Source organism: Myotis daubentonii, chromosome 14 (assembly GCF_963259705.1).
Source record: "Myotis daubentonii chromosome 14, mMyoDau2.1, whole genome shotgun sequence".
Classification (NCBI taxonomy): Eukaryota; Metazoa; Chordata; class Mammalia; order Chiroptera; family Vespertilionidae; genus Myotis; species Myotis daubentonii.
In genome coordinates, this window is record NC_081853.1 from 50,133,530 (window position 1) to 50,159,749 (window position 26,220).

Genomic DNA, 26,220 nt, shown 5'->3' on the forward strand with positions numbered 1-26,220 from the left:
CACTGAAAAGTCAAAAACAATTGAAAATAAATTCATACTAAATAGCTTTTATCAATAGGTTGTATCAATAGGGGATATAGAAGTAGTGTAATTAAACTTCAGGAGAAGGACACTGACATTGGTTAAAACCAATCAGCTATATTGAGCATCCACCAAGAAATGTCAAATCAAACTGAAACAGAGATCTAATTCAATTTGGTCTAATGAAAACTATATTTATGGTCCTTACCAGACTAACCACATAACCAAGGAAATGGAAATGTATAGTCATGCCTTTCTTGCACTTTACTATCCTATGCAATGTTTTCATATTTCACCTTCTGTGTTGAAAGGATATTTACTATGTCCTCAATGCCTATTCCATGGTCACTCAAATGCTGCACTCAAGAAAAAAATACAGAATTCGGTCTAGAGGTGAATTTTTTAAACAAATGAAATTCTAAATGTGATAATGGTACATTAATTTGTCACCAAAATTATTTCACATTAATTTAGTCAGAAATCAGTGTTCTACACAACTGGGCGGGGGGGGGGGGGGTATGGGGGACAGGGGGAGAGATAAACCCGGTAAGCAAAGCCAAAATATAACTGGACAGATGGATAAGATAGATAATGCTTACAAACATTATTTGCTTAAAACAGAAGTTGTAGTCAGTAATGTTTATATTATTTTTCATTCATTAAATTACCCTCACAGTCATGAATATTTTAAAAACAAAAGCTGGTATTAACATTCCACATACTTAATGCTAAAACAACCTCCTCACACTCAAATCTTACAGCTAGAAGGAACTTGGACATCAACAAAACCAATCCTGTAAAGCAGGGGTCCTCAAACTACGGCCCGCGGGCCACATGCAAATACAAATATTGTATTTGTTCCCGTTTTGTTTTTTTACTTCAAAATAAGATATGTGCAGTGTGCACAGGAATTTGTTCATAGTTTTTTTTTTAAACTATAGTCCGGCTCTCTAATGGTCTGAGGGACAGTGAACTGGCCCCCTGTTTAAAAAGTTTGAGGACCCCTGCTGTAAAGAGTATAGATAAAGGAACAAATAAAGAAATAATGATCTTTTTAAGTCCTTACAGATTGCAAAATTTTCAAAATCATTTCTCCTTTTTGGAAAAAGGAGAAAGCATAAAATTAATGCATAGAAATCAAATGAGGTAGCAAGAATTAAAACTTTGTAAGATACTCAGAGATCCACACACTGGCACACCTCTGATTAGTTTAATGACTGCAGCTTAGGTATAACATCTTTCTGACACTTGTAAACCTGGCTGTAAAATACCTGAGAGGGTAACCTCTGTGGACACCCGGTCGATGATAAGCACATCATCCACTCCATCATCACAAGCTTCCACATAAAATTTTTCAGTTGTGATATGCCTAGGAGAAATTTAAAGCCATAAATAACTAAACCAAATGAAATAGACTCCTAAAGAACTACTTACTATAACAATTTCAGCCGGGTTTAAATTTTACATCATTGTCCCAGTTTCTGGATTGGTGAAGCTGTTATGCAGTCCTTATGTGTTCAGTGCCACTCTTTTCACTTGTATATTTAATGCTGACAAGATTTTAATTTGCTGTAAAACCACCAATTTGACTCACACAAGAAAATCATAATAAATTCTAATTTACCATAGCTTCAACACAGTTCAGAAGGTAACACAGTAGTTAAGAGCCCAATCTATAGTACCAGACTATCTGTACTGTGTGACCTTGAGCAAGTTATTCATCCTGTCCGTTTTCAGTTCTGATACCCATCAAATAAGGTTCTCATCCTGACTTTGCTATTACTGGCTATGTAATGCTGGCCAAGTTACAAGTGTCTACCCCATGCCAGGCCCTGTTCTAGGTATTAGTGTACAAAGTCCTGGATCACAGAGCTTACATTTTAATAGGAAAGACAACCAACATACTAGGAGGTAATCCAGTGACTTCAGGCAGTGGTAAATGCTGGTGAGAAAATAAAGGTATGTGGGAGATTCTGGGTGTGGGAGGTGCTCAATCTTGGGGGTTAAATGAAACAACGTTTAAAAGCTCCTGGCACAACTGTGATCAAAAAGAAGGGAGAAGTGGGGGAATAAGAAAAAGAAGCACTGAAATATTCAACAGCCACACTATTGGACTATTCAACAGCAAGGTCTTCAAAATTCTGAAGGATAATAATTTCTAAGTGAGAATTCTATATATAGCCACACGATCAAACAAGTGTGACAACAGAATAGAAACATTTCCAGGTGTGCCATATCTTAAAAGACAACTCTTTTACTCTTAGAAAGAAGGAAAGATTAGTTTCACAAAAATAGAGTAAATCGAGAGTTAGACTTGGAATTCCACACAGGAGACGTGAAAGAAATGATGGTGCAGAGAGGTTTCCAGGACAGCTCTGTGGCCGGACAGACAGCCCGTCCAGATTAAAGCAGGGGCAGAGGCTCCCAGAGTGAGCCTCAGAGAATGAAATGAATTCAGTTTCCTGATATGTTTGAAAGGAGTTTTACTGCTGAAACTGAAGATTAATTAGTGAGAATGACACTGAAAGTTAATAAAAGTTAAAAGAAAACGGTCACTTTTTCAATTCCAGAAAAAAACAACACATTTTTATAAGACTATGTAATTAATTATACTATACTCCTGACTTCATTTGAACCACATCTACATAGTAACCATAACAATATGACCACTGAGTATCTTAATATAACTACACTGAGGAGAGGAGAGGAAAAGAATGTGGTATAAAAGCCTAATTCTCATCTTCTAAAGCAGGAAGTCATCAGAAGACGAAAAATGAAAAAACCAGGAAACAGCAGTACAGACATGTTGTTCTAGAGTGAAAAACCAGAAGTGATGGCTTGGAGAGTTGAAAGTGGATGTCTCTGGGGCAGAGGGGACTGGGAGTGAGAAGCGCCGTAGCGTGGTCTCTTTCATTATAAGCTTTGTGTACTGTTTACTTTTAAACCACATACATGTATGAGATTAAAATAAAATTAAGAGTAACTGTGGATCAAGGCAGAGAGTTCTGGTCCAAGGGCCCTGACTTCTGCCGGATGTCATCTCTCTGGGAGATATGGCAGGAATCTAAGTGCTGGTGCTGCCAGCAGGCTATTCTGATAATGTTATTGAAAACAGCTTAAGAATTTGATAAGAACGGTGACTGCCAGCTAAGAAGAGTAATGACAAGTAATGGCTCAGAATCCCACTAGTCATAGCAGGTGTCATCCCAACTCATAGTCCCTTTGCTGTCTTCCTCTTCTTTCCCTCCTTCCACTTCCCACCCCTCATTAATTGGCCTTAACAATGATCTGAAGTACAACAGATTTTATTCTCTAAGTTTTATGCTTCCCAGGTTTCATTTCAAAAGCTAGCGGAAACTAACTTTAACTGTCCAGCACTTACTGAGTCAGAAAGACTTAAGTAAACACCTGGTGGTTTCATGTTTGCTGGTAAGTATGGTTTTACTATTTTTGTCTTTAATCTTCACCAAACAGGCTACCAAGCCTCTGTTGACAAGGACTCTAAGCTTATTCATTCCCCTTGGTATTTTTCACACAAAATGATAGCAGACGTTCCAGTCAATTTTCTTAGACTATAACAAACACCTACATTAAGTTGTTTTTTTCTTTTCTTTTAAACCTCACCAGAAGATATGTCTATTGATTCGACAGAGACAAAGGGTGGGGAGAGAGACAGAGGGAGAGAAAGGAAGAGGGAAAGAGGGAAAGAAAGAAGAGGGGAAGACATAGATCTGAGAGGGAAATGAAGTGAGAGAGAAACCTCGATCATTTGCTTCTCCTAAGTGCCCCAACTGGGGACCAAATCCACAACCTAGGTATGTGCCCTGACCAGGAATCAAACCTGAGATCTCTTGGTGTATGGGACAAAGCTCCAATCAACCAAGCCACACTGGCCAGGGCTAAGTTGGTTTTTATATGTGGCCTTTAACTGATGTCTTCTTTGGCTCCATGACAGACAGAATAAACAGAATTTTAAAAATTGATTTCCTTTCTCCTAGCAAGAAAAGATCTTGACAGGTCAAATTTTAACTGGATTTGATGTTATAATGTAACTAATAAAGAGGAGAAAGAGGGAGCGGTTTGTTTTCTCTGATTAGAAAGTCAACAGTGTGTCACAGAAGCCAAGTTTGCCAGCAGTTTTTCAAAATTAACTAGTCAACAGGCCATACTGAGTTTTTGATGTAATAAATACATGGAAACCAAGACAAAAGACTCAATCATAACCAAAAATCTAGGAGCAAATCCTCTCCCTAATGCAAAAAGAAAGGTCCTCAATTGCTGTGGTGTCTCTCATTTCTATAAAACTATCTCACATTGCTTATTTTATGAAATAGATTTTAGAAGTTAAGACAAGGGGAACCCTTCCAAGAATATGATTTGCTCCTTAACTATGCTGTTGATAAAAAAAAAAAAAATCTCAAGTTCAAAGTGATACTGTATACTGAAAAGAACTCTGGTCCTATATAAACCTCTGGTGAAGTTATCAGAATCCAATGATAGGTATTTTAACCTCTAACTGAACAAGAAATCTACCTTGTTTCCCTCAAGACAGGGATTCCATATCAACCCAGAGTTCTAGTTTCTGTTAAAATGACAAGTATTTTGGGAGATAGCTAAAAATAACCTAATACTGAAATAACAATTCCTATTGTCAACTTTCATTTGGTTGACTTTTCCTTTTATGGATTACTGCCCAAATATGGGACAAAAAAAGAAAAAGAAATCACAAGCAACTAAAAATTAAATTCAGGGCAGGCTGGAGGGGGTTAATGGGGGTGGGGGGGACATATGTAATACTTTCAACAATAAAGAACTATTAAAAATAAAATTAGAAAATAAAAATTAAATTCAACAAGGGCAATTCTATTATATTTAATATAAATACACTTAACTTTACAGTCACCTGGGATTCAATAGCTTTTTTTTAAAATGTATTTTTATTGATTTCAGAGAGGAAGGAAGAGGGAGAGAAAGAAACATCAATGATGAGAGCGAATCATTGACTGGCTGCCACCCAGGAATGTGCCCTTGACCGGAATCGAACCTGGGACCTTTCGGTTCGCAGGCCGACACTCTATCCACTGAGCTAAACTGGATAGGTCAGGATTTGATAGCTTCTCAGAGTGCTTTTAAGAAATTACCCTTGTTAAATTTTAAGACAAGCAGTATATTTAATTATAATATAAACATCAGCTATCATTTTTACTTTCAGTGTTGGCAATATGATTTTCTAGTATCTGAAAACATACTTTCCCCCCATGTAACATTTACACATTTCAGGAAATAACTGACCTCTTCAAAATCCTGTCAAACCACAATGAGTAAAATTAACCTACTTCAAAAATATTACTATTTGCTGACCTCACACCCATTAGAATGACTATTATCAAAAGCAAAACACAATAGAAAACACATGTTGAGGCTGTGGAGCAGTCGGAATACTTGTGCACTGTTGTTGGGAATATAAAAGGATGCAGCTGCTATTTGAAAGCAGTGTGATGGTGGTTCCTCAAGTCATTCCTGTGAGCTTACTACACCCATACCCAGAAGGTGCTCCCACCCATCCTCATCCCTCCTCCCTTTGGGTCCCAGCAGTATCTCCCTCGTTGAGTGACTCCTTGGACACCTCTCCTATAGTCCAGGTTCATCCCAGACCACCCAGAAGCCCAACCCAATTCCCAAGTCCAAGCTGATATTTCTAGGAAGCCAATTCATTTTAATTCCATCTTCTTCCTCAAATCTTTGAGATCCTATTTACTTCCTATTCTGTCCATCCTAAAACCTATACTCTCCAAAAACCAGTCTCCTTCATAAAACCAGATCTAATTGCCACCGAATATGAAGCTTTAACCCACAGCAAAATCTTCCAGAACTCCAGGCCCTCCAAAGAATGCTCTTCTATCAGCTCAGCCCAGCCCTAACATACCTGTTAGAGTGCATAAGAACTACCAGGACAGCTGGCTGAACTTGCAGGTTGCCAGGCCTCAGCAGGCCTAAATGTGGAGCTTTGGAATACACATTTTAAAAAAGCCCAGCAAGTGATCTAATGCAGCCTAACACTAACCTAGACTCTCTAGCCTGAACCTCCACCCAATCAAGGCCTTGGAAACAAACTTCAGATCATTTGTGCCTACATTTATGAGCATAATTTTAGCTTCCCTCCATCCTTCCTTGCAGAGAGATGTGTGAATAACCTGAATGTTCATTGTACTAGAAAGACCACATATGTCACAGTGTAACTTAGTTTACATCTGTTCTCAGGGTTGCATGTATCTGCCCTGACAGACCTCATAGCTATGACAATCTTTTAAGAAGAAAGGCAACTTCCTAAGGGAGGAAACAATGTTTCTTCAGAGGTCAGCCTGCCTGATTCACTTTCTAAAGGATTTCTTGCCTTACACTGACTTCAGTTGACCTTTTAAAATAATTTCTTTAAAAATGCTTTGAATGTTTCCAAGAATGGATTTGTTGTAATTATTTTGTAATTTCAAATTTTTATCACTGACATTATCCATGAATACACAAATCACTTAAAAGGAAAAAGGAGTCATAAAATATTAAGAACTGCCTGGATGTTTAAAAAGTATGAATTTTAAATTCTGAACAAATCAATATTCTGTTTCCTATATTAAAAAATCCATATGGACATAGCTATTTTCAATTATAAGTGACTCATTTCTATACCAGACATGTCTGCGGACTAAGACAAGAGCAATCTGATAAGAGGGGGAAAAAGGTCACTTGAATAATGCAGTGTAATGGAAAGATCACTAGACTCTGGGCCTGCTGTTCCAAGACCAGTTCTGCCATGGCTGGGCTGTGACCTGACTGCGGGGCAAGGGCAACTATTTCCCTGTCTTTAGCCGATGACCTCAGAGCCTTTGGAAATACATTAATAAACATGAAATGACTTAAGTTGCTGCTACTTCAAAGGCTACAATCCAAATTACTCCAGACTGTGCAATTTTTGCAGTGCTGGCAGGTGTTCTACGCTGGAAAGTTCCTTTCCTCAGGTGATTCACGGAGGATCTGCTCTACCCGAGGGTTTATACTACGTACTGAGGAGGAGGAGAGAGAAATCAAGGCTAAGAGGTTCCCCATATTTGCAACCTAATTGGAGAAAAAAGTATTTATAGTGATTTCATCATTTCTAGGTGGCAAAGTGAGTGTTGCACACAATGATCACTGTAACTCTCAGTCTTCTTGTCCATGAGACAGTAAATATACTGTTAGTCAATCCTGAGACAGGATGTGCAAACCATATAGACGTTTTTAGTGTCTCATCCTTGTGACAGTAGACTGGTCTGGCAGCCCAGTGAAGGGAATGACGTGGAAAAAAGGCTTCTCAGAGAAAGTGAGCATCTGTTAAGTACACTGGGAATTTCATCCTTAAAATAATCCCATGAAATAGTAATGTTCTCATTTTGTGGATGAAAACCCATTTTAGAAAGAGAAGTGACATGGCCAGGACACAAAGCAAGTAACAAGGTCAGGATTTGAATCTACGTCTGTTCTGATTAAAAAAAAGTCTGATATCTCTCAACTCTATCACAGATATGCTCAGTAGATAAAGAGGGGAGAGAAGAAGAAGGCATTCTGGGTAGAAGGATAAAAATAAGCCCAAGCTTGAAGCTATAAAAAAAAATTGCCAAGTCTAGTGGGAGTGTGGGGGGAGAAGGCACTGGGAAGTTTTGTGAAATAAAGTTAGAGCACAGATTGTGACGAGGCTAAAAGTACAGATGGCTTAGAAATGGGGACTTAATCCTAAAGATCCATAAAACGGAAATGGAGATTGTAAGCAAGGGAGTAGAGGATGAAACCAGAGCATTAGAAAGGTGAACTTCATAGCAGGACAGAGATGGACTCCAGAAAGTGTATGGCATGATACAGAACAAATTATTATTTAGAATTCCAAGCACCTCAATATTTAAATAAACCCAGTAACAATACTTTTATAATAAAATATTATCAAACTATCTCTTGTATGCATCTTTCTTAAAACACATCTCGAGCGCTGGCTGGTGTGGCTCAGTTGTAGGGTGCCGTCCCATGAACCAAAGGGCTGGTTCCATTCTTTATCAGGGCACATGTTTCTCTCTCTCCCTCTCCCTAAAATCAATAAAAACATATTTTTTTTTAAATCTCAAGACACATTTTTAAAAACAGCTCTTGTGTCCTACTAACTCTAATATAGGATGGAAACTCCTTCCACCTCCAAATGCATCCAAGAAAGAGCACTCCTTAGATCAGGACACATTTAAAAACCTTGCCTAGCGTGCCCACAGCAGGAAGGGCCAAAAAGGAGTAAGAGGGGAGATTTCAACTCACAAACTCCTTAAAGAAAAACAAAGTTGCCAAAAGGCTGTATCTTTACATTTACGGAAACACTCAAAACGTTTTGTCAGGGAAACAAGGACTGACAAATTAGAGACTGCCTTTCACTAACCCCAGATTTACTTTTCGCCCACAGTTATAGTTTCCACTTCCCACACACAATCAATACAAAAGCATCGGTCTCATCACTGTAGGGCCCAATTTCCTTTCTCTTATGGATGTAGAGCCTTTTTTTTTTTTTAAAGGTCTAGACTGGTGCCCTTCGTGCCTCCTTGGCAGCTCAAGTTCCCCATCCCATTCAATCTTTACCACAGGAAAATTCAGATGCATTCCGAAACCGAACTCTGAGCTGCATCAAGCCTAGGCTCCGAGTTGCTTAAACACACTTGAGACCTGGCGCCGGATCATATGAAGCCCTTTAGTCAGGATCAGATGGACAGCAATAACCTAATTAGCCAGCAGAGCACACGTGACACCAGCCCCGCCTGCACCCTGGGTCAAAGACACAGCTGGACTCATTCACCAACAAGGTGATCACCACCTTAAAGGGGAACTGGGAGAGAATAAGGAAACTTGGCCAGGAAAATCTGGAGGGAAGTGTGCAGCTGCAGTTTTCAAAGAGAATTTCAGCAGTAAAGAGAAGCGGCAAAAGAGCATGGGCTGAGGGAAGAGTAATCATCTCTTCTACCAGATACCTGGTGTTGCAAGGACCTCACTCCCAATTCTGCATCCCTAACGAAGTTTGAACCTTCGAGAAAGTTAAGTGAGCTTGAGGTGCTGGGGAGCATAGCAAGTGCCCAAACCACATTCTGAAGTCTTCCTACCCCTGCCAAGGAAACGGGATACCTATGCTTAAGTACCACCAAGATATTCTAATTCATGGAGGGGACGGATAAGCTCCTCAAAGATTACATCTTGCTGCTGCCGCCAAAGACCTTCTCAGACTACAGCCACTGGATTTCCAGTCTGGGGCTCAAGCATTCAACACAAAGTGGGTAGAGCAAAGTTATTCGCAGACAAGGCCAGCGTAGGGGCCGGCCGGTCACGCTAAGGGAAAGGCAAGTTTTTATTTTTCCGGGACAAGCCAAAATAACCTTACAAATCCCTAACGTATAACCCCAACCACCAGGGCCTGTTCGCAAAGCCTCAAGGACGTGGCTTGGACCGAAAAGTCGGTCGGCAGCGCCAAAATCCTCCGGATTAGCCTCTGCCTGTCAACGTGGACTCCCGCCCCTGCTTTGTGCTTGAGTTGTACAATATCCAAAGCCAAGTAAACCTTCCAGGACCAAGACTACCGACTGCACTCTGCTTTTACCCCCCGCCCCTCCTGCATCCTAAACACGGGTCAGGGAGGCTTCATGCCCAAAGGTTTGTCGATTTGCATATGGACTCCCGCAAGCTGCCACGGGTCCGTTCAATAAGAAAAAAACTTTCTCTGCTGAGTAATAAGGACACAATTAGCCGCCACCTCTCCAAAAAAGCAAAGAAACAACAACAACAAAAACCCACCCACACACACACAAAGTGAGGACCCTGAAGGACTGCATCCCAACGCCGAGCGCGGCTGGCGGACGCCGGCCTGCAGCTGCGCTCTCCGGCCGTGGGCGTAGAGGCCGCGCGGGACGGAGAAAGGCGGGCGAGACCGCCGCCCCCGGGCCTGTGGGGACTCGGCCGGGGCGTTGGGGCGGCCGCGCCGGGAGACGAAGGCCGAGCCGGGAGACCAGGGGCCCCGCCGCCGGCCCGCCGCCCAGGGACCCAGGAACCTTCCCCGGGGCCAGCGGCCCGCACCTGCCGCCCGCCCGCCGCCCCTTTCGGTCAACAGCCTCCCGCCCGCGGGACTCACAGCTTCAGCCGCTCGTAGGTTGTCGCCGCCATCCCGCAACACAACCTCCTTCCTCCTCTTTCTGCCCGCCCCGCCCCGCGTCGCCACCTCGGCTCCGGCGCTACCGGTCACCCTGGCGCGGCGACTGCAGCGCCCAGGTCCCACCCCTCCCCACGCCCCGCCAGGCCAGCGAGCGAACGGGAGGCGGCCGTGGACAAACTTCGAGCGCGCACTAGCGCACGCAGGAGACGTGTCGCACGTAAAGGGTTGGAGCGCAATGACGTCGCCGCTGCGGATTGGCGGAGCGGGTTTGCAGGGGGAAGGCGGAGCCTAAGGAGCCCTAGGCTGGCTCTGCGGCGGAATTGCAGCGCTGGTGTCAGGAAGCCTGTTGAAACTGCGTAAGCGGTAATCTGCATTGCTGCGAGGAACTGGGGTGTACCGGGCCAGTGGCGCAATGGATAACGCGTCTGACTACGGATCAGAAGATTCTAGGTTCGACTCCTGGCTGGCTCGAGGCGTACACTTTTGCCCCACCTGGGTTAGATGTTCCAGGCCTTTCTTGGGAAGGACTGATGATTAAAGTGTAAAGGCTAAATATCTGAAATCTTAACGTTATATTTTGCCCGAAATGTCATCTTTTAAGCTGTGTTTGGAACCCGGAGTTGTACGAGATGGTTTGTAAATTGCAAAGCTCCCTATTAATGATCCACTTGAAGAGTCTCTGTAAAATGGGGCATATTTAGGAAGACACAGCTGGAAAGGTAGTTTGGAGTGCGGTGGGCAGGGGAGGGGGAGCGTACCATGGCCGGAGCTTAGCCGCCGGATGACGCAAAGGCGCACTGAGCGCTGCAGTTCTGGCCTTTTCCCCGTGGAAGGGAAGCCGGGCGGCGGTACGGAGAGCGGTGCACTGTCAGGTTACAGGGGTGGGGGGGTGGGCTCCATCCTCGACCCGCTTTGGGGAAGGAACTGCTGCAGTGCGGCTGCGCGCCTCTGAGCCGCTCCGCGGTGCAAGGCGTCTGCAACCCTGTCCTTTGAGATCTCCGGGTCCCAGGGTAACCTGGCCCCCCAATGCCATAGGGAAACCTTAAGACACGGTGTTTTTACGGTAAGAAGACACCGGCAATCGCGTCTAGTCCCCTCATATAGGTGCCTAGCTCGGAGACCTGGGAAAGCCCGAAACGTCTGCGGTGGAGAGGGGACTCGAAGCCCGGGAGTGGCCGAGGCATCCAACACTGTCCATTAACCAGTCACACTCATCGATTAATCTGTCCAATATAACGTGTTTTCCTCCTGAGGAAATATAGAAAATTTGTAAACTACCGAAAATTATTGGGAATAAAAACAATGCCAGTTCTCAGCGCGAGATCATTACTATTAACATCATAATTTCCCCCGCTAGAGGCCTCTTTTTTTTCCTTCCACATTTTTAATATGGATTTACCCACACGTATTTTTCCAAATCCCCGCTTGTACCAGAAATGTCTGTTTTCTTATTGTCCCTTTAGCTTTTGGCCTGAGATTTAAGGTCATTAAATATTCTCCGAAGATACTTCATTAGAGAATATTTTAAGCATTACTCTTTTGTTGGGAATTTGGGTTGTCAGTTTTACACTTTTTAAAAAGAATTGTGTTGAATTATTTCATATACGTCATAAATTTCTAGATGTGAAATTATCAGGTTTTCATTTTTGTTGTTGTATTTTTTTATTTTTTATTTTTGGGGTGTTCATTTTTAAGGTCCATTTTATGGACATTTTTACCCCATGGTACATATTTTAAAATTGCCCTCCAAAAAAAACCCAATAAGCTCTTCTATCAATAACATGTTTCCTTGCATTCTAATCAGCACTGTTTTACAAGTTTCATTATTTCCTTGCAATTTTCATAATTGAAAAACGAAAGTTCCTTTTACTTGATGTATATATTTTCTCTTGGTATAGGCATTCAATGTTTTCTTGTAGATTTCTTAGACTTTTTCATAATATAAAGGATATGAATTTTTTACTATCAAAGATTGCATTGCAATCTTTTCCAGTTTATTGTTTACCTTTTCCTTATATTTTTGCACCTAGAGTAATTTTCACTTTCATATATTCCAATGTACCAATATTTTTTACTTTATGGTTTCCTCTATTGCATATGTGCTCTTTTCAAATTGTTTTGTGTTTGTATTATTTTTTCCCATTTACTTTTACTCCATTTGTAATTTATTTTGTTGGTCATTCCAATGGAAAAATCAAGTAAGCTGAAAGCCACATTTTTATTGATTTCAGAGAGGGAGAGGGAGAGGGAGAGGGAGATAGAAACATCAATGATGAAAGAGAATCATGGATTGGCTGCCTCCTGCACTCCCCACACTGAGGACCGCGCCCGAAACCCAGGCATGTGCCCTTGACCAGTATCAAACCTGGGACCTTTCAGTCCGAAGGCCAACGACGCTCTATCCACTGAGCCAAACTGGCTAGGTCCCTGTCACTCTTAATTAAGCAATTAAGGCTGTAAGCTCTTTACTTGGACTAATTCAATACTACCACAATTCCCTAAGGTAAGTTCTGTTGTAATCCCCATTTTTAAATAATCAGGAAACTAAATTTGCTTAAGGTCATTGAGCAATTAGGTGGTGGAGCCTGAGTTAGACCTTGAATCTGGGCTCTTGACCCCAAATCCATTCTGCCAGTAGGCTTATTGTATACCAGAGGGTGACCACATGAGTGGACACAGGGCCATTCCCTCTCTGGGCAGGAATGGTGATCCCATATGCTCCTCCCTCCCATACCCCTTGCTAGTTAGCAATCAGAAGACCTCATCTCTCGTACATTGCAGGAGGATGTTGACGGCTACATAACTAGGCAATATAAAATTTTCAGCTCCATTATAACCTATGGGACCACCTTTGCATATGCAATCCACCATTGACTGAAACCATGGTCATCTCAGGACAAAATTTCAGTCCCTTCCCCGTTCTGACACCCATATGTTCCTTTAAGAATCCAGAGTTCCAATGTCCGGGGGTTCAGTTCCGGTTCAGGGCACATGCCGGGGATTGCAAGCTTGATCCCCAGTAGGAGGCGTGCAGGAGGCAGCTGATCAATGATTCTCATCATTGATGTTTCTACTCTCTCCCTCTCACTTCCTCTCTGAAATCAATAAAAATGTATTTTTTAAAAAAGCGGGGGGGAATCCAGAGCTCTAAAAGGAGACCAAACCCAGTTTACAATGAGCTTCCTACTCCACACACAAAAGACCCGGTCAACATTATCAAGTTGGAGAGCACTTTAATGGTCTACAAATTGATGCAGTTTTATTGTTATGACATGTTAAAATCATTTTATAGAAACAGTAAAACTTCAAATAATTTTATAGGAACAACATTGTGCATAACTTTATAGAAACAGTAAATTTTTTAATAAATTTGTAGAAAAGAAGAGACACCGAGGAAAATAATTTTCTCTGCACAGGTGACATTTTCATACTCTCGATGGAAGTTTCCCACATCTGTCCCGTTCTGGCTCAGGACAATGGATAGCCAATATATGTTGTTCATTTTTTATCTATTACTTTAAACAGTTACTTCCAATAGTCACTGGGAAATTAGGACTATTCGTGGCACAAAGGAGAGCACAAAGAATTTGGTTTTCCTGGCAGACAGGGTCTTATTAACAACCACACCAAGCAACCACAGTTTGGGGGGCAAGTCTCGCACATATTCTTTGCAAGCGTATCAGCAGCCCTGACGGTTCTCACACTTTCACACAAAAACGGCCTGCAAAGGATTGTGGATAATTCTCAAGTCCTAACATTCCTATTTTTCCTTTTGTGTGCCCCCCGCCCATGAAAACAAGGCGATGGCCGCCCTTGAAGGTGATGGAACTCTGCGACAATCCCTTCCACCACCCAGGACTCAATGGCATCACCTCAGGACTCAGCTGAACGAGGCTGTCACTCCAGCACTAACCGCCGAGCAAGTACAGTCCTGTGGGGGCAGGGCAGGGGACAACAGGCAGTGACAGGGACAGGACTAAAGGCGCTCCCATGGTGAGAGATGGATAAATCACTCTTTACTCAGTGACAGATGGGAAACATCGGAGACAGAGGCTCCTGATAGAGCCGGCCAACCTGGGTTACAACCTTTAGACCACCCAGGCAGTTTTTGAAAAGCCCGACCTGAGGGGGTGGGGGAGAGGCAATGGGAGGCAAAAAAATAAAAAATAAAGGGCAATGAGGCAAGGGAGAAGGCTAGAGGCTGGTGCTGGGGTTTGGAATCAGGCCATAATTCTCTCCTCACTTAGCTAAAGTCAGAGTTGTCTAGGGAACTTGGGAAGGGCTATTTGCTCTAACTTTTACAACCAACATATTCATCCTGGTCTACCAGGCACTTGTTTTCTAAGTACAACCTCATTACAGGTCCACTTGGCTAATAACACACAGAATGTTTAAAATAACCAGGTAGGCGAACATCTCCTTGTGGCTTATGTGCAAGGGCCTGAGCAGGAGAGAGAAACTCAGGAGTCCTGCCTGGTACCCCACTCCAGGGACACGGATCACAAGAGAGGTTGCTGCTCGGGTTTCGTCTGGTAATTCTCATTGTTCTTCAATGACACAAAAAAAATGCCATATTGACAGCGAGATCTGAATCACCCCAATAAAGGCTATTTTAAAAATCTCACTTCAAAGACTGAATCACAGATTTAACCAACTAGTTACCCAATCTGCAAACAAACGCCTCCTACTTCTGTCCGTGGCTCACTCGCTGGACTCGAAAGTGGAACAAAGGTGAGTCCGCGAGGCCAGAAACATTCGTGGTTGGCAAAGACGGGCTGAGACGCATTGGCTGGCTTCCTCTGCCCACAGCTTTGCCCAGGCTAAACTGGATGACTTGATGGGGAGAGAGGGGTGTGGCCCCGGGGGTCCCTTCCCCAGCCCCACTCATTCACAGGTTTTCAGGAGGCTCAGCCTATGAAAAGGAACCAATGATAGCACACAGCCTGGAAGTGGCTTCTGGCCAAAGGACCCCAGTAGAATGAATTTCATGCAGCAACCCATGGTGTCAATTCTCTCATCTTACAGGCAACTGTTACTGAATGAGCCAAAAACGTGGCCTGGGAGGGAAGCTGGGCCAGGGGGAAAGTCTGGGAGTCCCTGGGTGTCTACCCTGACCACCCTCCTCGGCCCCAGTCCCCCAGGCCCCTGGCTCAGGGTGCCAGGTGAGGAGGCAGAGGGCAGACGCCAGCTGCCGTGCCCCAGCCTAGCTGGCCGTGGTGAGATGGCCCCAGTGCTCCAGCAACAAGGCTCCTGGTCCCTCTCCACAGGCTGAGAGGCAAATGCCAGCCCACCTTTGACAAACATGAACGTATGTATCTTCCTATTGAAATACCACGGGATCCTGACCTCCGGCCTCAGGACTGTGACATGCAAGGCAAATTGTGCCTCCTCAGTTCAGAAGTTGCCTTGAAAACTCGCCAGGGGGTGGCCCTCCAGACCATGCCACCCCCCCCACCCCGGGAGTCAGCACGAATAGGTAAGGCAGTAGCACCCAGTTTCCACCTATGCCCTGCTGGCCTTTGGTTAGGGGCACAGGGCCCTGACCACTGGAGCGTGGCCGGCATGAAGCTGGACGTTCCTAAGGCACCGAAGACAGTATCTGAGCCCACGGCGGCGGCCCACTTCCTCCTTGACCTGTGATTTGGTGATGCTCATATCTGTGAGGTATTTTGTGTGTGTGGAAGACTGAAAGTGGAGGGAAACAGTGAAGACAAAAGAAGACAAAAGCACTGTACCTAATACCGGTTTCTTCCAATGTAATAATGCCGGTGCCAAGACTGGGGCAAGAGAGAAACCCGTGAAATGACTGTAATAACTTATCCGCATGCGCGCCCTCCACCGGGCCGAGAGGCCTCACACACGCGCACACACTCCTCGTGGGTAAGGGGGTGGCTCTCAGGACGCGGGACTTCCAGAAGCCCAGCCTGACCTGAGCTGAACGGGCACGTGGGATCCTGAGACCTGCCTTTGCCGAAACGGCTCCCAGGTCACAGACCCTGGAGAGCGCCAGAGGGGCAAAGGGCAAACGGTGGGCCAAGAGGCCTGGTGCCCGCACCAAGTTCTCTGTCCCAGGGCACTCCGCTAGGCTAGAGCGGGGCAGGTCTCCGCCAGCCCCCCCTCCCCGACTGCCCACAGGGAGTGCAGATCTGCGGGGACACGCAGAGAGCTGGCGGGGGGGGGGGGGGGGCACAGGGGACAGAAGGGCGCCCCCGTCTCGCTTATTTCGGCATTGGCTCTGGTTCACCTAGAAAATGCTCCCTAAGATGCAGAGCACGTGTTCGGGCTTCCCTCTCGCCCTAACACCATTACAACTTGCAGCCCTTCCACTGAATGAAGCTCTGCGGGGGAAGGAAGCCCTAAATCACTGCGCGCGCGCGTGGGGAGGGGGGGAGGGGGCACGTGGGGTGCAATATTTCCCTGGAGGGAGAGGAAGGGTTGAATGCATCGGCAGCTGGACCCTCTCCCCCAAGGTATTATGAATACGCTCAGCGGACACCTTGCCCTCTGAAGCGACCACCTCCCGCCTCAGGCCGCCCGCTTGCTGCAGCGTCTCCCTGAGCGTTCTGAAGCGCGCAGGGCAGCGAGCAAGGCCCTTGGAAATACACACCCCAGACGGGTAGGGCTGAAAGGAAAGGGCCCCACGCATGCGCGCAGGCACTCGCTGGCCACGCCTCCCCCCTCCCGCCCCGCCCCCCGCAACTCCACTCCCAGAATCAACAGGCGGACTTGTCCTTTGCGCCCTGGCCCCTCCCCGCCCCGCGGTCTGGAAGAGGCTCCGCTAGAAGTGGTGCTGGTGCAGGGCTGCGGGCGAGGGGCCTTTCTCCAGCCGCTTGACGTGGCAGGGCTGGCAGAAGAGATGGTCCTCCAGGGGGTAGCAGCGGTGGCCGTCCTCGTCGTTGAGCTCCAGGCCGCAGTCCTGGGAGAGGCAGAAATGTCCAGTGGCAGGCAGCCAAGCAAAAGGGCTGCCAAGGGCCGGCGTCCCGGGAACCAGCGGTGTGGCTCGCCGGGGGTGGCAAACGCAGGGCCCCAGCCCCCCTCCCCGGGGAAGGTCTGGGCTGCACTGTCCCACCCCTGGGCTACCGGCCACACGTCCCCCTCCTGCACTTGAGATGGGGCTGGTAGGAAATGGGATGTTATGTCAGTGTAAACACACGCCAGATTTCCAAGACAGTGTGTATGTGTGTGTGGGGGGGGGGGGGGGGGAAGGATATAAAATGGCTCATGAAAAATGTTTTATAGTAACTACAAGTTGAAATGGTAACACTCTGGATAGAATGGGCTGAATAAATTTCATCACAAAAATCGATCCCGACTATTTCTTCGACCTTTTTATGTGGCTACTAGGAAACAAAATGACACGCAGGCCCTGAATCTGTGGCTCTCCATTTCCACCGGATGGCGCTGGTCTGGATGTGTAGAGGGGGCAGCGGAGCTTGTAACTTCACCTTTGCCCCCAGCACCTGGGGCACCACTGACAAGTCCCACCTACTTCCTCAGCGCCGGTGGGTGGGATGGAGCTATCTGTACCCACAACCCTGTTCTCCTGCCCGCCCCCCCCCCGCACCCCCACCCCCCCCGCACCCCGCCCCATCACAAAATAAGTCTCATCTCCTTGCACTTAGTTCTGGCTGGAAGGCCACGGGCTCTTAAGCGTTTGCACCCTTCACAAGGCTGGTGAGGGGCGACCCCTGGCTGGCCTACCGGTCCTGGGCACCCATGGCTCCTTCAGCCTGGGGGTGATACAAGGGTAGGGAAGGAGCAGATGCCCCCCCCCCCACCTTCACACCGATCAGCCACATCCCTGTTTCCAAGGGGGGTGAGGTGGGGGCGAAATTTCTTCATGATTTCCAGGGCTCGGCTGAGAACGAGGCTCCTGGCAGATGGAACAGCCTACACAAGCATGTCAAACTCGCAGCCAGCGGGCTGGCCGCATGTCTGACAGGCTTGGTACAAGCTGGAGGGGAGGGGGTCTAGTCCCCACATCGCACACCTGCCTGAAGACGTGGCCCCCAAACAGGAACTGAACCCGCATTCCCTATGCTCCTCCCACTCCGCAGCTTCAGGCGGGGCAGCTGCCACGGACTCAGGCCTTAGAGAAAATAGTGAAGACCTTCATGCCCAAACATCTGCATCCTCTCCGACCTCTCCTCCCCCTTCCGCCCCCAGAACAGGCTCCATCCCATCTCCTCCATCAGCTCTGACGGCAGCCCCAGGCCCGAACCTAACCGCCTCCTGCCACAGTCAACTGGGCCAGTTTCGTCTTAGACTGCTAAGCGGGTTTGGGGCCTGGGCAGGGCCTACCTCGCAGTGGTAACACTCCACGTGGTAATCTCTGTCCATGGACACGACCCGGATGGTCTCATCTGAGCCCTGGACAGAGAAAAAGCGAGAACAAGAAGTTGGGGGGCCCACTGGGTTCCACATGCAGTGGGGGTGCCGGGGGGGGGATTCTGAGTAACGAGCAGGCGGCCTTAGGAGAAGATACTAACACGGGGGGAAAGGGCACATTGACTTATGGGAAATGGAGGGACAGGAGTCCACCCTCTGGGATGTCGTTGACACTGAAAAAGCCACCTGCTCACCTTCTACGCTACGAGTTAGCATTACGTCATTACGTCGGAGAGTCTGCCCTGACTGCGGGGACAAACAGGGCACCAGCGGGGCATTGGGCTGGGGAAGCCAGCGAAAGAGAAAGGGGCTCCTTGGGGAGGACACGAGGGACAGAGCCTGGAAATGACCCCAGGAGAAATTCCTGTCGTGGACGACCCGGGTCTGAGGGGCATCTCACCTCAGGTGGAAGGATGGGGAGCCCGCAGGCTGCACACTTGGGGGCCAACACCCTGTGGGGAGAGCAGAGAAGCCGTGAGTTGCAGGTTGTGCTTCTGGAGGGCGAGGCCCAGGGTTCCTGGGAGCCCTCCTCCCAGCCCGGCCCTGCCCCCTCCAGCCCTGGACAGAGGGCCTGGCTCGCTCACTGGGACTCGCTTCCTCAGGCTTCTTCGGGACCCATCCCCAGCGCTAATGAGCACATCTGGCCCCTCACTCTACTCGGAACAGAGACTGACTGTCTGCTTTCTCCCCTTGAGGAGCCTGGCACAGACCCAGGCACACCGAGGGCGGAGCCAGCTGAACCGGCGCCTTCTAAGTTAGCAAAGCCGGAGCCACACGGCCTGGAGGATGTGATCTGGGGTTTTTGGTGTTTTGTTTTCCAGTAAACACAATTCTTTCATCAGTGTCTGTCTGCACAGACATCGCTGAGCTCCGAGGCCCCGGCTCCACCCCTTAAATCATGAGGCCTTTGCCGGGCTGTGGGCTAATGGACAAACTGCCTGTAGACAAGCCTCAGCAGGTGTCTGCTGTCACTGCTGTGTGCCCACCGCGTGGCTCACACGTGCAGCTCCCGGCCCTCCTTACTTGTGGTAATCGCGGACACAGTAGATCTTGTTCTCTGAGTCCACGGTGAAGGGCACCCCATCCAAGCACTCGTTACAGATGACACAGCGGAAACAGCCGGGGTGGTAGGACTTCCCCAGGGCCTGCAGGATCTGGGGACACAAAGGGGGACCAGGCGGGACTCAGCAGGATGATGGGGAGGAAGGGAGAACATCAGGCGGAGGGACATCGTGAACAATCACGCCACACGAGGCACACACACCGAGTTTCACGTGGACCATGGACAAGAGGCGACCGGGCAGGAAAGCTGTGCAGTCACATGTGTAAACGGGAGGAGGCCAAACAGGTCTTTCCTCCTGAGTTCCTAACAACTCCGGGAGGGAATTCCAATGGCTCCCTGTCAGAAAGCCTATGGCTCTTTGTAGGAAATGGCGCATAGTAGGACCACAAAAGGATCCATCCCGGATCTGGGGAACAGCGAGTACGTGGAAAGGTTAAAGGAAATTCCCCGTGCAAATGCAGAGCTTGGAGAAAACCTCCAACTCCTTCTCAGCGGCTTTGACCCTGCGGCATGATAAGCCGTGACTCGGCCGATTATCTCAAATCCAAGTGCAAGCAAAGCCTCTTTGTTGTTGTTTTGTTTATTTTTGTTGTTGTTGTTGTTTTTAAACACAAAGAAGAGAAAGCCCATAAACCTCCTTCCTCTCAGTGTCACTGACCCGGATGTGACACCTGGAACTGTAAGAGGCCACCCTGAAGCCTGGATAGCGCTGAGACGCGAGGGGAGGGGAGGGGAGAAGAGCTGGAAAGAATGTCCTTGGTGACATCAGCACGTAACCAGTTTCACCCACCGTGGAGCTGCCCACCTCCACACTCTGTTCAGTGAGATAAAGCATTGTTCCTCTTAAGTCGGTGGTTCTCCAAGTGCAATCCCTGGACCAGCAGGAATGAGTATTCATGTCCATCGGAGACATGCCCGAAAGTGTTCACAGCTCTATTCCTAAGAAGCCCCCAATGGGAACCACCCAAACCCCACCAGCAGGAGAACGGATAAGCAAACTGCTATATCCCTGCGATGGACTTCCACTTAGCAAGGAAAACAAATACGCTACCAACACAGGTAACCACAAACGAATGAATCTCAAAAACATTTTCCTAAGTGAGAAACGGCAGTCCCCAAGGAGTCTACACTGTGTGATTCCACTGACAGCGAAACAGATCCGAGGCGAGAGATGTCAGGATAGTGGGGACCGCTGTGGGAGGGGGATCTCGACGGGGAGGGGGCCAGGGAGGAGCCTTCTGGGGTGCAGACTGCGGGATGTGATCTACATCCTGATCTGGGAGGTGTTGAGGTGGGCATCTGCAAGTGTAAAAATTCACCCAGCTGCATGCACACTTGGGGTGTGTGTGTCCTTCACTCCATGAGTTGCTTCTCAATAAAAATGGTTGTTTTTTTGTGTTTTTTTTAAAGGCAACACTTAGCAATTCCCTTCTCCTGAAAGGAATGAATGGATCAGTAAAAAGGGATTTAATTCCTTACAACTAAAACGAAGTTCTATGTCATTTTCTCTAGTATATTAAATAAAACCCCCAGGGCCACTCTGCATTGGTGAGCACCTGATCCCTGAGCAGAATAAGAACTCCGTATTCCTTAGGCCCACAGCCTCACCCTATAAGGCAGGGCTGGGGAACGCCCACCGGGGGGCCGCGTAAGGCCTCGGAAATCATTGGGTCTGGCCCTGCCAAGGCATCAGGGGTGAGCTAATTAAATGTCCGACCAAATACCGCAGGCTGATTTTTAAGTTGGTAATCCTGTATGGCCCATGGATGATGTTACAGATATCCAAATGGCCCTTGGCAGGAAAAGGCTCCCCACCCTGCTCTAAGGAGGCCAGGAAGGGGAACTATTTCCACTGAAGAGAGAAAGATACTGTGGCCCAGGACGCGCTCAGAGAGCCAGTGGCTCAGCAAGGAACAGAATGAATAAAATTTGCTCCTTGTTCCCCTGGTTCAAAAATTCATCTTAGGCCCTGGCTGGTGATCTCAGTGGTTAGAGTGTTGGCCCGCACACCGAAAGGTCTCTAGTTCTGTTCCCGGTCGAGGGCATGTACCTGGGTCTCAAGTTCACTCTGTCCCCGGTTGGGGCAGGCGCAGAAGGCAACCAGTTGATGTGTCTTTCTCACATCAATGTTTATGTTTCTCTCTCTCTCCTCTCTCCCTTCCGCTCCCTCTCTCTCTCTCTCTCTCTTCTTCTCCCTCTCTCCTTTCCTCCCTCCCACTCTCTCTGAAAAGCAATGGAAAAAATTTCCTCAGGTGAAGATTCACAACAACAAAATATTTTTTTAATTAAGTTTTAGGAACAGACTGAGCCGGGCAGAGCAAAAGGGGAAAAACACGGTGTTTATCTGACTTTCTGCGCCTGACTCCAAGGCAGCTGAGAATTCCGTAGTAAAAACAGGTTCCATTGGGCGTCTCAGCTAGGATGCTGCAGGGATCACAGGAAATCAGAGGGAGGCCAGCGTGCGGACAGCCCAGGGCAGAGAGGATCATCGGAAACACAACACTGTGTGGACTGGAGGGCTGAGGATGCGAATACCCATGCAAGCCAACATCGTGGGTCCTGCTACATCGAACGGGGTGTATTGCATAGGATCTGCTTTCCATACGACCAGATGTTAATAAAAACTGCAACCACAAGTCGAGCTAGGAAACACGGCTCTCCGTGGTTAATTCCTCTGTTCTCTGCAGGCCTCCCCATCTCACCGGGCTCTTATCTTGTTCAGCTGACCCTACTCACCATGTCCATGATCAGATGGCCACACAGAAAACACCGGTCAGCTGACTGCTGGAAGCCAGAGTACTGCAGAGGAAAGAAGAGAGAGTTAACCCAGGCAGGGCCGAGGGATCCAGCCTCTCCCCGGCCAGCCATGAGGATAACGATGCCGTTCTCAGATAGATGTGTCACTCTGTTCAGGAATCTGTCATTTCCCCGAGGACAACACAGCTGTGTGATGACTCATGGAATCATTTCTGTCACAAAAGCCATGACGCATACGAATACCACTTGCCCTAGGAAGTACACCTGGGCACCCATGGCACCGCAGAGAGGCCTGAATCCCATCAGGCCGTTCTAAGAGGAGTTCCCAGGCATCACCTACAAACTCTAAAAAATGCAAATGATTAGGATATACAGCCCAACTGGAAACTCAGCGGGTGGGGCCCGGAATCTGTGTTTTCCTTTGAAGGATTCGATGCATGGTCAAGTTGGAGACCACCACGCCAATGAATCCGAAAACAATTCTGCAGCATACATGCTAACCGTTTCTCAAAAGGGAAGCTCAGAGAGGTTACGTGACCTTCTCGAGGTCACACAGCCTCTAAGGGGTAAGGACAGGATTCAAATTCAAGTCAGTTTCTGGTTAAAAGGCCAATGCCTTTTACAGTTAGCTTCAAAGAAACCCGGTAAGTGTTATCTACCTTACGCGTGTGCGTGCACACACACACAAGCAGCAGGAGTCTTAAAAGAAACGAGGAATTCTCTTCAGAAAACATACAAGATACTACACCCTGGGACAGGGGTCCTCAAACTACGGCCCGCGGGCCACATGCGGCCCGCTGAAAACATTTATCCGGCCCGCCGGGTGTTTTTGCTGCCGCTGTGCGCATAGGAATTTGTTCATAGTTTTTTTTTTAAACTATAGTCCGGCCCTCCAACCGTCTGAGGGACAGTGAACTGGCCCCCTGTTTAAGAAGTTTGAGGACCCCTGCCCTGGGAGATAGTAGAGTTTCGATATTGCAAATATTACTTAACGGGGGAAATGTCATGGAAAGGAAGGTGGGGAAGAAAAAGGGAAACTTTCTGCAACTCCCCACCAGTTGTGGCTTCTGCTGTCTGGCACCTTCTACCGTTCTAGGGGTAACAACAGGTCTGCATTTTCACTCGGGACCCCACCACTCCTGTGGGACTGACCTCCTACTGTGTTCCAAGGTGGGGCACCGACTCGGCCCCGGCCAATCAGAGCCTCGCACTCTGCCAGCACCAGTGACTTTGCCCAAGGATGGCCACGAGACCCAACCAGAGCCATGGAGACCCCGGGAACTGCCCGCCCATCAGGCCATCGCTTAGTGCCCACCGAGTCTGACACTCACACAGAGAGAGCGAGAGGCGGGGCCAGAAAGAGAAAATGGCTCCCAGAGGCCTTGCTGGGGTGAATTTCCTTTTGGCCTAAGCCAGCTTTGGTGTGCGTGTCTGTGCCCGGCAAACGTGAGTCACAGGCATCCATCCACACAAGGAGGCTGGCCCGGCCCCTCTGGGTCTCTGGGTCCCCCGTCCTCAGCCCTGAAACGCAGGCTCAGTTCAGCTCCCTTTCCCGGCCGCCCTCTATGCTCAGCACTGAGCTCGGATCTCAGGGCCTGAAGGTGGAGAAGCACGCTCATCCCTCCTGAGGGGCTACAGTCTCCACAGTCCGGAGGGGGAGGCTTGTAAACGGACTGATGCTGTGTGTTAACTGTCTGCCAGGGTGGGGGGCTGCACGGAGGAGGCGAGCCCGTGTCGGGGCAGGAGGGACAAGGAAGGCTGCGGGAGTTACCCGGGCAAAGAAAGGGTGAAGCCATTCCAAGCAGAGGAGAGGGCACAAGCTAAGGCAGGCAGGGAGGCTGGCCGGCGGGCAGAGCATGGCAAGTGCAGAATGAGTGAGTTGCAGGCTGGGAGGGGCAGGCTCCTGACGCGGACAGCTTTTCTGCACACACTCTCACCCTGGGGGTGCGCCCAAAGGCCGGGTGCACGGGCAGATAGTGTGGAGGAGGGCACCGGGCCATCCGGGCTGGGCCACGCTGCCACTGCCAGCTAAGCAGGCCCAGGGAGGGCCTTGTGGCACGAGGCTGTGTGTGTGGCTGCACTGGGACCGGCGGGAAGGAGGAGGGGACTGGAGGAGCCCAGGACACAGTTCTCCAGGGTGAGGACCCAAGGTGACATGATGTTTCTGCTTCTGGAAAGTGGAGTGGGAGGAGCTGGGGGGCAGCCGAGACTGTCCTGTGTGCGGTGGGATGTCGGCAGCTGGCCTCAGAGGTGACAGGGCTGCACACGGAGGGACTGTGCATGCGTGGGGGAGGCTGGGTCCATGGAGGGCAGGCAGAGGGAGACGTGAGGAAGGCCTGCATCCCAGTCCGGAGGTTTTCTTGGGATAAGGGATGGAGTAGGCAGAAGTGGGCGAAGCCACAAGAGGACAGGCCGAGTGACCCTCAAGTCCCTTCAAAGCACAAAGCTCCGTGGCTTGTCGTTTGCCTCGGGCACACGGGCCACCCCACGCATCTCCAGAAGGAGGGTCAGGGCCTCTTTCGGGAGCAGAGCGGCCACCCCCCCTCTCCCGGCCGGGCCTCCCGCGTGCTGCCCCCCCCCCACCCCCGCTCTGGCAGGACTGTGGGGAGGGAGGCCTGGGGGTCAAACTCACCAGGAAGTCTTCCTCACAAAACACTTTGCCATTGACGAAATAAAAGGCTTTTCCTCTCAGCTTCCGGCCTAAGGGAAAAAATTCAAATTAAAATAATGTCCCTCCTGACTCAGACCAGCAGTGGTTAGCGAGAACAGCACTAATAATGACACTGGCAGGCAGACATTCCCCGCCACGAGGGTGTTTGTTTGTTTGTTTGTTTGTTTTTTTATATTTAGGAATCATTTTGATAGAAACAAAGGTGATTTTTTTTTATTAGAAAGAAAAAAAAGCCTTATTTTAATATAACACCACTGTTTGTGAGAATGTACATCAAACCGGTCTTAAAAAAAACAAAAAACATCACAATGACAGAAAATTTGAAATATTACATCTTTGAGGAGCCTGCAACCAGGCCACTTGGAAATAAACATACAGCTCCCACCGCCACCACACACAAATATGTACATGTTGTAGAAGCAAAGGTTTAGAAAACACATTGGAAGAGAAGGGTGGACACAGCTATATGTGTATATGTGAGCATGTTTTCCTTAGGAACATGTAACATGGTTTCTTTATTGTTGAAAGTATCACATATGTTCCCCCCACCCCCCACCCCTTCTTGGAGTAAGGTTTTGAGAGAAAATCTGGTATGAAATATTCATAGAATTTAGAAAGTTCAGATGATTTTGACCCAAAAATTCTACTGCAAGACAATAATCAGAGTTCAATTGTTTAAAGGCTCTTCATCCCGGCATCATTTATAACATCTATGAGAAATGAGCGGCGTCTAATTCTTATAAAATAAACAGCATCTATTCTACTAGGCAGCCATAAAAAAGGATTGTTTTCAAAAAGAGATTTAAGGACCCAGCGACATACTTAAAATTCTTTAAAAGGGGAGGGAGGTATAAAAGTGTGTGTGACTGTGTGTGCATATACCTGGATATACAAACTCACACACGTATATGATTGCAAAACTGTATGTGCGCTCATACACTTCAGATGTAGACCAGATGTTAGTTACCCTCACTTCTAGAAGGTCCTAGAACCTTCGCAAGTATCTCCTGACTCTGCTAAGCTAGGGGAACAAGACGAGTGCTTACAACTCCGTGATTTCGGAGTTCACGAACAGAACCCCCTGGCAGCCTTGGAGGTTAAGTTTCATTAGTTTTCTTCGTT

The 26,220-nt window shown here is 48.0% G+C and overlaps 2 protein-coding genes, 1 long non-coding RNA gene and 1 other non-coding gene across 11 annotated transcripts in view; 2 read left to right on the plus strand and 2 right to left on the minus strand.

Moving 5' to 3' along the window:
• The window catches only part of SACM1L (SAC1 like phosphatidylinositide phosphatase), a 37,277-nt gene extending 26,941 nt beyond the window's left edge, over positions 1-10,336 (minus strand). For all 6 annotated transcript variants that reach the window (XM_059664324.1, XM_059664321.1, XM_059664323.1 and 3 more), the window contains exons 1-2: positions 10,199-10,336; positions 1,293-1,390 (exon numbers count right to left, since the gene is read on the minus strand). In XM_059664324.1, the coding sequence (XP_059520307.1) occupies positions 1,293-1,367 (75 nt within the window). In that variant the 5' untranslated portion in view covers positions 1,368-1,390; positions 10,199-10,336. The remainder of the gene's footprint in view (positions 1-1,292; positions 1,391-10,198) is intronic.
• Positions 10,337-10,396: 60 nt separating this feature from the next.
• Positions 10,397-11,534, plus strand: LOC132215681 (uncharacterized). Its single transcript, XR_009448592.1, has 2 exons — positions 10,397-10,669; positions 11,324-11,534. It is a non-coding gene; the product is annotated as an uncharacterized LOC132215681 (long non-coding RNA).
• On the plus strand, positions 10,618-10,690 carry TRNAR-ACG (transfer RNA arginine (anticodon ACG)). Its single transcript has one exon. It is a non-coding gene; the product is annotated as a tRNA-Arg (tRNA).
• A 1,898-nt stretch (positions 11,535-13,432) lies between the features above and the next one.
• The window catches only part of LIMD1 (LIM domain containing 1), a 46,197-nt gene continuing 33,409 nt past the window's right edge, over positions 13,433-26,220 (minus strand). For 2 of the 3 annotated variants that reach the window (XM_059664327.1, XM_059664326.1), the window contains 5 exons: positions 25,060-25,127; positions 22,407-22,469; positions 19,631-19,761; positions 18,521-18,589; positions 13,433-17,135 (listed from right to left, as the gene is read on the minus strand). In XM_059664327.1, the coding sequence (XP_059520310.1) occupies positions 16,745-17,135; positions 18,521-18,589; positions 19,631-19,761; positions 22,407-22,469; positions 25,060-25,127 (722 nt within the window). In that variant the 3' untranslated portion in view covers positions 13,433-16,744. Of the gene's footprint in view, positions 17,136-18,520; positions 18,590-19,007; positions 19,060-19,630; positions 19,762-22,406; positions 22,470-25,059; positions 25,128-26,220 lie in introns of all 3 variants that reach the window. The other variant, XM_059664328.1, reaches the window with a different exon arrangement.